The 11,682-nt window shown below is 37.7% G+C and overlaps 1 protein-coding gene across 1 annotated transcript in view; it reads left to right on the top strand.

Annotated features, from left to right (window-relative positions):
• The window catches only part of Acap2 (ArfGAP with coiled-coil, ankyrin repeat and PH domains 2), a 156,052-nt gene that overhangs the window by 77,567 nt on the left and 66,803 nt on the right, over positions 1-11,682 (top strand). The window contains exons 5-6 of the mRNA XM_029559193.1: positions 5,232-5,290; positions 7,716-7,899. Coding sequence (XP_029415053.1) covers positions 5,232-5,290; positions 7,716-7,899 — 243 coding nt within the window. The remainder of the gene's footprint in view (positions 1-5,231; positions 5,291-7,715; positions 7,900-11,682) is intronic.

The following is an 11,682-nucleotide window of genomic DNA, read 5'->3' as shown; positions in this document are numbered from 1 at the left end:
CACCCACATGGCAGCTAACAACCATCCATAACTCCAGTTCTAGGAGATCCAACATCCTCTTCTGACCTCTGTAGGCATTGCACAATGTGGGTGCACTTACATGCATGCAGACAATATATTCATACACATAAAATAACAATAATAAGTAAAATATTTTTAAAAAGAAGAAAAAAGCCATAGCCCTGCTCTTTACTATAGATTCTGGAATAGTTGTATCATATACAGCCATCAGAAGAGAATTAGTGGCTGCTGGACAATATGTATTATAAAGACTTTGAACTCAAAATCATAGTCTCGGAGTCAGTGACACATAGGTGAATGACAGGAGCCGGAAGTGGGGCTGACACTACTTGTGGATCTCTAGCCCTTTTTTCTCTGCTGAACTTTCTGGAGTGAATTGTCTGTCAGCTATGCAGTACATCTCTGCTTTCATCTTTTTCTGAGCACAGCAGAGGGAATGTTGCTTTAACTAGGCCCAGGCATGGATGGGAAATAGCTTGACTGTGAGCTGCTGATTTTAAAGTCAAAGTTTATATTCTCTGTACCTTAGTAAAATCCTTTTGTAATTAGTAGATGACAGATGACTTTTTATTATTTGTGATACGCTGGCAGCAAGACTGTTAAATTTCCAGAAATGGAAGTGAACCCTAGCTTTCTGTCTAGGGCTATTATAGTTTACTTTTGCCATTTGAAAAGAAGTGTCTATCTTAGCAAGGTATTATTGATTCCTGACTAGAAAGTGAGAAGAAACACCAGCTGACTAGCTGAGGTAGCTCTGTGCAGCAGTTCAGCCTGGGAAAGACGTGGTTGTTCAGTAACTGGACGCCTTGACAATGGCAAGTAGAAGACAGTTTTTATTCATGCCCATATATTAATAACAGTGTTTTCACTGTAAGGATGTACAGCATAGCTGTGGGTAGTGATGTATGCCTGTCATCCCCGCACTTGGGAGGCTGAGGCAGGAAGATTGCATGCTTGAAGCTAGTCTGGGCAACATAATGAATTCCCATTCCTAGTCAGCCTAGGCTACTCTGGGAAACCCAGTTTTAGAAAAGCAAACAGGCTAGATTATTGAGTTTCCTGGACTCCTTCTCTTCCTATTTCAATGTATGTAAAATTTAATTTGGGCAATGCAGTATTTTGGAGGATGGATGGTAATGTTATAGTTTTGAAAAATGTTCTGTTTCTTCCTTTGGAATTTATTTACTTTTTACAGCTTTATTGAGGAAGAGTTGACATAAATTGCATAGCTATAAATTTTGGTAAGCTTTGATATATTTGTACCTCGATGAAGCCACCCTTGACGTTTTCTTTTCCTACTTTGTAATTTCTTCTCTCTTTCTTGCATCCTACTTATTCCTAATCATTAATCACTGACCTGATTTCTGTCATAATTGAGTAATTTTCATTTTCTAGAACTGTTTGCAGATGGAAATGTAGGGAGTCTGGTGTCTTTCACTCTAATATGAAACTCAGTCATATTGTGTGTATTAGTACTTGATTTCTTTTGCTGTTCAATAATGTTACATTGTATGACAATATCACAATTTGTATGTCCGCTCATTAATGAATATATTATTTTTATTGCTGTATTACCATTAACCTAAAATTTAATGGCTTATGGTGACAGACATTTATTACCTCATAGTTTTCTGAACCAGAAATCTGGGAGAGGCTTATATGGGTGGTTTTGGCTTTCTGTGTTTCATGAGATGCTACCAAGGTGTTGGGGCTGGGGTTCCAGTTATTTGAAGTCCTCACATGGGGCTGACAGGATCCAATTCAAAGATATTTCAGTCATTTAGCTCTTAGCCAGAAGCTTGACTTCTTCACCAACGGCCCTCTTTGCAGGGCTGCTTGGAATGTTCTTATGACACGGAGTCTATTACTCTCTAAGCATGTAATCTAAGAGCAAGGGCAAGGAAAACTTCAGTACCTTAAATGACCTAGATGTCACACATGGTCATTTTCCATATTACTGTGTGGTAGAAGCAAGTTACTGTGTCTAACCCATACTCAAGGGGAGAAGAGTTAGGGATTGCTTTTGAAACAAGGATTGTCTAGTTTATGCGGTGCCAAGGATGGAACCCAGGGTTTCTTGCATGCTAGGTGGGCGCTCTGCCAACTGAGCTGTATCCCCAGCCCCTTTTGTCCATTTTTGGGGGGTCAAATTTAAATACAATTAAATGCAAAAATCTAAATTATGTGAGCCAGTGAATTTTAACACATGCGTATGTTTTGTAACTCAAATTCTTTTAAAAAAACCTTAGATCATTACATTATCTAGAAGTTTCTTCTGTACCTCTTGTCAGATACCGAACCCACACACCCAAATGTAAGTGCTGATCTGATTTTAACTAGTTTTACTTTTGCTAGAAGTTTATATAAACAGGATCATATACTGCAGAGGGATGAGGGAGAATGAACAAATGAAATTGGAATAGAAATTTAAGATTCATTTGCATTGCTATCTGTGTTAGCCATTTTCTCTTAATGCTTTGTAGTATAACTTTATCCGTTGAGGCCCCCAGACATGCTGTGTGTGTGATCCCTTGCTCCTGCTTTGGTTTATGCCCTTCTGGGGGTCAGTTTTTATAAACATTGCTAGTATTTCTGAGACACATAGGTTTTATATTTCTTTCCTTTTGATTGACTTAGTCAATTTGTTTGCTTTTTAATTTGTTTAAAAATCTGCTGGTTTGTACTTACACTTTGTGTGTTTGTGTGAGCATGTGCTTTTTTTCCACTGTGGGTTCTCACTGTGTAGCCCCGGGTGACTTCAAACTGGAGATCTCTTGCCTTGTTCTCCAGAATGCTAGGATTACAGCCTGTAGCCTGATGCAGGACTTTACTGGGGAGACCTAAAGAAATGCCTATTCACCCCATATAGAGAGGACACTGACAAACCAAAGGGAATCTTGAGTTTATCTGGGTTACTGGCAGGAGTATGGGCTGAGTCTTGGGCAGCTACATCAGTCAAAGGGCCCAACCCCCAGTTGACCTTCCACCTCCTAGGTGCTTTACCACTTCTAGGACCACAGGCAGCTGGGGCAGGAGGGAGTGGTGACTGGAATCTCAGGCAAGGGTCTCATGATTCTCCTTCTTCTTCCCTCAGGGAATGTTAATAGCTATCAGCTGATTTTTTTTCTTGTGCCTTTGTGGTAGGTGTTTTGTAGGTCACCACAGCAGCCTTGCTTGGTGGAGATGTTCACTTCAAGCTCAGAGCAATAGCTGTACTACATACCACCACTCCTGCCTCATATTTATACCCTGGTTCTTCATATTTTGAAGTTATATTTTAATTTAAATGTGAGAAAATTGATTTCTTATGGCATATAGTTTTCTGGGTTTTGATAAATCCATCCGTATGTTGTGTTTTGACGCTCCAGTCAAGCTGGGTAGCGTTTCTGTCACCCAGCCACCCTCCTTCTGCCCCGCCTTACACCTATTGCACCACCCTTTCTCTTCCCTCCGCTGGAAGTTACTGATTTGTTTTCTATTTCTGTAGCTTTACTTTTTCCTAACTGCCGAATAAGTCATGGCTTGTGAGGTCTTCTGAATATGATTTACTTTACGTAGCAAAATGTATTATGATTCATCTGTGTGTTTGTATGCATTGATAGTTGTTCCTTTCTATGACTGACTTAATGTCTTTCTAATCCATGGTTGAAGGGCACTTAGGTCGTTTCCATTTTTTGGCAATCAGGAATGAAACTGCTACAAATATTTTGCATAATAGGTATTTGTGTGAACCTAAGCTTTAATTTTTTGGGGGTAAAATACCTAGGAGTGAGATTGTTAGATTTTTATCTAAGTATAATTTTACCTTAAACAGTATTGGGGTTTTAAATTACATACTTTATTTCTTAAATTCTGCTACAGTTATCAGTTCCTCTCATTATGTTTTGGTAGATTTTGTCTTTAAAAAAAATTGTCCATTTCTTCTGTTGAATTTAATGATTTAAAATTAGTTCCCAACCTCAATACTGTCATTTTAGAATCTGTACAACCTATGGTGGGGTCATAACCGAACTCCTTAATATCCAAATTTTGTGTCATTTTTTCGTATTGTTATTTAGGCTAGGTGCATCCATGTAAGAATTCATCTTTCAGACCAGAGTAGAAAAATACAAGTTTATTGTGCATACCAGAAGAGCACAGTGGGCATTGCAGTAACATGATGGTTGCCTCTGAGAGAGTGGGCCATGGGGGCAGGGCTATTTTAGAGTCATCTGCTTTGATTACATTGCCCACCATGAGATTTCCACCATGCAGTTTCCTCCATGTAAATGAAGGCAGTCCTGACTGGTTGAAGTTTGATTTTACTGGGCAGCAGCTCCTGCTGTGGTTAATTTTGGTTGGTTATATTCAGGCACATCACCAGCTGACCACCTGCAATTTGACCTGTCTTCTTTTTAGAGGGGCTTTCTAGACCAATCCTGTTTTGTGAAAATTCTCTGATAGGGACCCATTCCCTTTCTGGTTTCTCAACATGGTCTTCCCTACATTTACCAATTTTATGGTCTCAAAGAATCAGGTTTTGGTTTCATTGATTTTAAATGTGCCATTTAAAATTAGATTGATACCCAAATTTTTGGTTGTTGCTTTGTATATTATTTCTTTTTTCCCTGTTGATCTCACTCTGTTTCAAGCTTCGAATCTGAAGTCATTCTGAGAAATATGCTTGGATTTCCATAGACAGAGTCCTCAGTGTCGAGCATGGGACATCATAACAGACAGACAAAATACTGTTCTGAAGAGTGAGATCTGCTTCTTATCTCTAGTTTTAGGTGTATTTTAACCTCTAGAACTATGTAATGTTCACTTGAATTCAGCACAACCACTATTTATGTTTCCGGGACTTCCTAGTGAATAACGCTTGGCTATAGTGTTGGGCAGTTCTGAAGTTGTTTTTACCTTGAGTGCTTCCATATACTAGCATAAAAAAATGCCTAGTATAGAGATTGAAATTGATATTACTCCCTGGTAGGTTATCTTCCAAAGTTTGAATTACATTTAAGAGAATTGGTTTTCTTTAGTAAAGAGAAGCAAGCTATTTGGGGGGACTGATAGAATTGTCTTCAGTGTTTTTGTTTTTTTTTTTTTCATTATTTCTTTCATGGTCTTTAATAAAAAAAAAAGAATTGATGAAGTGATGTAGTATTTATAGAACCACAAGAAAATTATTTTGTTTACTTGCCTACTTACTCAATTTATATTTTATCTTTTAGATCCTGTTTGACCAAACTCAGAGATCAATTAAGGCACAGCTTCAGAACTTTGTTAAAGAGTAAGTTAACTGCAGTAAAAAGGACAGAAAAATAGCTAGTTAATGGTTGCATCTGGGAAGTGGTGAAAAGATACTAAAAGAGAAAAAATTATGGGTCACAGATTTCTGAAAATATTGGCACTTTGTTTTGTGAAATGTAGATTTCATATCTTTCTGAGTTACTCTGTGAGGGAATCAGATTATCTTTTGGTGTATTATTTATACCCTGAGTAGATTTTTAAAATATATAGCTATGGTGGTTATAGGCTCCAGAAATTTTCTCAATGCAAATAAAAATGAAATTAAATAAACCCCAAACATGGTTAAAATACTTATTGTAGGTTGAAACCAAGTTTTGCCTATTCTCAATGGGATATTTTCTTTGAAGAGAAAGTAAAACATATGAGAATGAACATAGAAATGAAACTTTCTGTTACACATGACCCTTTGAGGTGAGACTCATCATGTTCTACATATGAAATAAAATTGAAGTAGGAATAAGTCCAAACTTTCCAAGTTAGGAAAATTTTATTTTTTCACGTTAGTAATTTATCCTAAAATTCCTGACTGAGAATATATAAAATATCAAGCTAATAATGATGATAGTATTAAAGATAAGTAAGGCATTATAATCTAGAAGTAGTGTCAGATTATCATTAATGTAATAATGTTCTTCTGTTTCTAGTATTTAGTTTTGGAGGTTGTTTTTTTTTTTTTTTTTTTGAGAGCACTGAGGGTGGAACCTAAGGCCTCACATATATTATGCAAGGGCTCTATTGCTGAGCTATACCCCAGCCCAGTAGTTTAGAATTTATCCTGAAATGATGCCTCACAGATGTTTTTTACACATTACTTTATAATAATGTACGTTCTCATAGAAGACATATATAAAATTTGTGACTGTTATAAATAAGTAGCCTTTCTTAGATATATTTTATTAAAATTAAATAATCTGTCTTCAAGTTATTTTGTGTAACTCCTTAATATATAAAAGTAATATTGGGGGCTCAAAAGATGACTCAGTGGTTAAGAGCACTCCCAGCACTCATAGGGTGTCTTAACAACCATCCATAACTCCAGTTCCAGGATATCTGATGCCGTCTTCTGAATTTCTCAGGCATTGCATGACACAGGTGTCCTATCTACATGCAGGCAATAAATTCATACACATAAAACAAAAATAATTAAAAAATATTTCAAAAATAATATCAAAGAATATTGTCTAAAGATCACTAAGAAATCAAGGGCTTTATATTTTCAGACAATTTAAAGGGATTTTTTTTTTTTTTTGGTCTTCATTGGTCAAGTTCTCTTAAAAATTTGTGGATATATGCTTAAAGTCTTACTTTAGGGGCTGAAGATATGGCTCAGTGGTTAAGAACACTGACTGTTCTTGCAGAAGACCCGGGTTTGAATCCCAGCACCCACATGGCAGCTAACAACTGTCCGTAACTCCAGTTCCAGGGGATTTGACAACCTCTTCTGTCTTCTGCAGGCATTGAGCGACATGGGTGCACTTACCTACATGCAGGCATAATACTCATACACCTAAAATAAAAATAATAAATAAAATATTAAAAAAAAAGATTTGCTTTATTCATGTTCTTTGTGCCATTTGACCTAGTAATTACTTCTAGCAGGAAATTGTTTCTTCTACTAATTGTTTTTATTGTTTTGAGAGTCTTGCTGTGTAGCCCAGGCTGGCCTGGAATCAGCACTCCTCCTTCCTTAGCCTTCCTAGAGCTGTGATTTACAGGTTAATTTATGATGAAGTAAAAACTTGATAAATTTATGAGTGTTGTTTCTTCAAATCAAAGGCATGTCCCTCAATAACTCTCAGACTCCTAACACTTATCCTGAAGATAAATAAATTTAATCTTTGGGACAGGCCCTTCAAATCTGCATTTGGTACACTTTTTTTTAAAAAAAAAATAGTGAGCCTTATATAGACCACTGTTTAAAAAAATCATCTGGCTAAATGTTGATATATGTCTTTGAATTTATCTTTAGAAAAAAATTACTTCTCTGTTCTGTTCTATTAACTTGATTACTAGTTCCATTTTGAGTTATATAGATTTAAATAATGAAATATTCGCTCACTTTATCAGGGTGTAAAAATACAAATAAGCCCCAAATTGGGAATCTAAAATGCTACATATCTGAAACTTTCTCAGCTCTCAGCTTTGAGTTTTCAGATTAGGGTGCAAAACTGGAAGTCTATATAAATATCCCTCAATCAGGAAACTCCCAGGTCTGAACCTCCTCTTGTCCCAAGCATTTCAAGTGAAGGGTACGTAACCAGGAGCTGGGAAATAATGCATGCTTCAGTTGAATTAGAGGCGATCAGTGTATGATGAAACAAATAAATGAGGGAACATTAGAGTTAAATTCTGAAGTTATTTTGTCGGAAGTCTGAGGAAAGTTTCACTGAATTTTTATTTTGTAGAGATCTTAGAAAATTCAAAGATGCCAAGAAACAATTTGAAAAAGTCAGTGAAGAAAAGGAAAATGCCCTAGTGAAGAATGCCCAAGTACAAAGGAATAAGCAGCATGAGGTGGAAGAGGCCACAAACATTCTAACAGCAACACGAAAGTGCTTTCGACACATAGCCCTTGACTATGTTCTCCAGGTATGTGTTTTATTACATTTTTGTAAGCAGCGATTACTACATAGGCACTTACTTTTCCATGCTTATACCTAGAAGAATAAATAGCTGGTTGTGGTAGCATATGCCTTTAATCCCAGCACTTGGGAGGTAAAAGCAGGACAATCTCTGTGAGACAGAGGCCCACCTGGTCTATAGAGTGAGTTCCAGGCCAACCAAGGCTACATAGTGAGAACCCTGACTTAAAACAAAGAAAGAAAGAAACAAACAAAAAACCCTCTTTCTTTGAATTTACAATGAAATTAAAATGTGATTTGAAAATTTTTAATTTAATATTTTTTTGAGATAGGGTCATATTTTATAGCCTAGATTGGTCTTAAAGTTACTATGTAGCCCAGGCTGTTCTCATCTTGACATCTTGCCTGTTCTTCCAAGTGATGAGGTAACTTTTTTGTTTGAGATGGAGTCTCCCTGTAGCCCCAACTAGTTTGGAACTCACTATGTAGACCAGGCCAGCCTTGATCTCATAGAGATCCATGTGTTGGGATTGAAAGTGTGTGCCACCATACCCAACCTTCTTTGTCTTTTTTCACTTGATAATAACTTTCTATACATATTTTATTCTGCAGAGTTACTATGTCAATTTAACTAATATTTGTCCACCAGGCTTAAATAGTGAAGACAGAATTTTTTTCTAATTTTTAAAAAAGTCTGTGTTTCTAAACAAACCCCAAATGCTGACTTCTGAGAAAATCTTCTGGGAAACACTTTTCTAGGCAAAGCATCTGCCTCCCCTTTGCCTCCCAACAGAGGATATACATCTTGTTTATGTTCTTAGTTACATCACTTTCACCAACTGCCAAGGTTTTCTGTGATGACCTTGATCACTGGAATTCATTGGCTACTTTTGAAGATGAAACCCAAAGGTCTTTCAGTGATTCCTTTTGAGAGTAAAGGCATTAGCAGCAGCAGGGCTGGACTGGTTCTGTCTGACACCACTGCAAGAGAACATGCATCACTTGGGCCTGGCCCAAGTCCTGGTACAGGTAGAGGATGACTACCAGTGTGGCTGCTAGAGGATCCTTATCTAGCCTCAGAAACTGAGGCTAAGACTGCACAGAAAGTACATCATGAAGATCCTAAGCCCAGCATTTTAAGATGATGATGACCTTTTTCAAATCAATAGCCAACTCCTTCAGTCATCCCCAAAGCCCAGGGCTTCTCAGCAAGTGCAGCATGGACAGGAGCTACTAGAACTTCCACACATGCAGTGAACCAAAAAAAGCGAAAAGAGAATTTTTAAATACATCTTTTTAAAAAAAATATACCTTTTAAAAATATTTTCTTTTCTTTTTTTAACTTTATGTGTATCAGCATATTGTTTGCATGCAAGTGCATCCATGTTGTACAGTGCCCATGGAGGCCAGAAAAGAGGGTATTGGATTCTTTAGAACTGGAGTTACACGTGGTTGTTAGCCACCAAATGGGTGCTGGGAGTCAAACCCGGGTCCTCTGGAAGAACAGCTAATGTTCTTAACTGCTGGCTCATTTCTCTAGCCCTGAAAATAGAATTTATTTACTTAATTACTTACTTACTTACTATTTATGTGTGTGCATGTACCATGGCATGGGTGTGAAGATCAGAGGACAACTTGCAGAAATTGCTTCAATTCTTCCATCCTGTGAGTCCTAGGGATTGAATTCAGATCATCAGGTTTGGCGGCAAGTACCTTTACCTGCTGAGCCATCTTGCTGACCCTATTTAATTTTCTGATTATTTCTTTTGAGTAGATTCTTATAGTTACTAAAGCTCACTTTACTGACATATTTCCAGAGGCTCCTTTTTTTGTATTGTTGCCTTTAAATTTTCTGGTTTTTTTTTTTGGCCTTTTTGAGACAGGGTCTCCCTGTAGCCCCAGCTGTCTTGGAACTCACTATTTAGACCAGGCTGGCCTTGAACTCACAGAGATCTGCCTTCCTCTGCCTCCATGCCTGGCTAAAATTTCTTTTTCTAAAGAGAGGGCCTCACTATATAATTCTGAATGGCCTGGAACTCACTATGTATACTAGGCTGGCCTTGAACTCAAAGAGATCTGCTTGCCTCTGCCCTGAGTGCTGGGGTAAAAGTGTGTACTACCGTGCCCAGTAGGTGCTTCATTTAAAAACTGTTTTATGCTAGACATGGTGGCGCATGCCTTTAATCCCAGCACTCGGGAGGCACAGGCAGGCAGATCTTTGTGAGTTTGAGGCCAGACTGGTCTCATAGTGAGTTCCAGGACAGCTGGGGCTACAGGGAGTAAAAAAAAAAAAAAAAAAAAAAAAAAAAAAAAAAACTTTTATAAATCACTTGGTGTTCTTGCCCAATGTATAATTGAAACTGTCTTGAATATTAAGTTGACACGTGAAGAATGGAAGGAAGCACATGTGTTATATGGAGTTAAAGGTTCAGAGATTTAAAGCCTAGGGAATAATCTTTTTAAAATTTCCTTTTGTAAAATAATAGTGTCTTCAACAACTGTTGACTTTGTGATAACACATAAGTAATGCACATATTAGTGATTAAAGTACCTGGGTAACTTTGCAGAATAGTAGAAAATTAATTTTATGTTTTTTCCTGGTAAGTTCTGTTTAGTAGGTGGGAAATTAAAATTTTAAAAATAAGATCCCTTTATCAATGAAAGGCTCCTAGAATGAATTAGTCTGTTTGCTGTGTCCTGTTACCTCCTCACACTCATGCCCCTCCCTACTGCAGTATGAGTCCTCAGCCTTCCAGACAGTTCACTGCTGTGCTTCACAGTGATGGTCGTCATTTCATCCCCACCATGATGTGGAGTCTGCAGTTCCACCCCGGCCGGCCTCCTCCTCTTTGTCTTTTGTTGAGTTTCCCGTACAGGATCCCATCTTTAGTTCTGACTTTTCCTTTTATTCTCTGACATTTTATCATGTCCCTTCTTTGAATTTCTACCTCTCTATAGATGATGGAATCTACTTTTCACTGAAATTCCTCATTCTCCTTGGGTCTCAAAGTGAAATCGGACATTTTCCAAAATGGGTTCTCTTTTTCCCTTATTCAACTGTGAAGCCTCATCCCTCTACTCTCATAGCAGTTCAGAATGTGAGAATTATACCAGATACTCTCCTTACTCTAAGAGGCTATATTTAGCTACTAGACTATCTTGGAAACTCTCCCTTCATACCTTTTAGGTGCCCCCACCGCATTGCTCCTGCTCTTGCTTCTTATCTACAGTGTTCTCATGAAGTGTTCTTTCCTGCACTGTTTTTACTTGCCCTCATTACTGGGTCATTTTCTGTCCTCTTCCTGGTCAGAGTTACCCAGATGTCACTAGACAGAATGAATCATTTTCACCTTTACCATCTCTGGCTTCTATCTATTTTTTTCTCTTTCTAGATTATTATTTGTGTGTGTATATGTGTGTGTGTATGTATGTACATGTTTATATGTGTATACAGTACATGTGGAAGCTAGAGGACAAGCTAGGTGTCATGGAAACATCTACCTTGATTTCTTTGTTTTTTTATTCAGGGCCACTCATTGGCCTGGAGCTCATCCATTTTTCTAGGTTTGCTGACTGGCAAGCCCTTGGGATCTGCCTGTCTTCACCTCCCCAGAGCTGGGATTGCAAGCATGTGTCCCATGCCCACCCTTTTTACATGGGTTCTAGGGATTGAACTCAGATCCTCTTCCTTACCTGGAGAGTACTATAGACTGAGCCCTATGTTCCTAGGTTTTGTCCCTAGTTTCTATTCCAGTGATTGGAAACTGGATAAGAAACTTTTATAAAAAAA

Source organism: Nannospalax galili, unplaced genomic scaffold (genome assembly GCF_000622305.1).
Source record: "Nannospalax galili isolate Female #2095 unplaced genomic scaffold, S.galili_v1.0 scaffold2049, whole genome shotgun sequence".
Classification (NCBI taxonomy): domain Eukaryota; kingdom Metazoa; phylum Chordata; class Mammalia; order Rodentia; family Spalacidae; genus Nannospalax; species Nannospalax galili.
The sequence above is the reverse complement of the archived record's forward strand: the minus strand, read 5'-3'. Positions and strand labels throughout refer to the sequence as shown.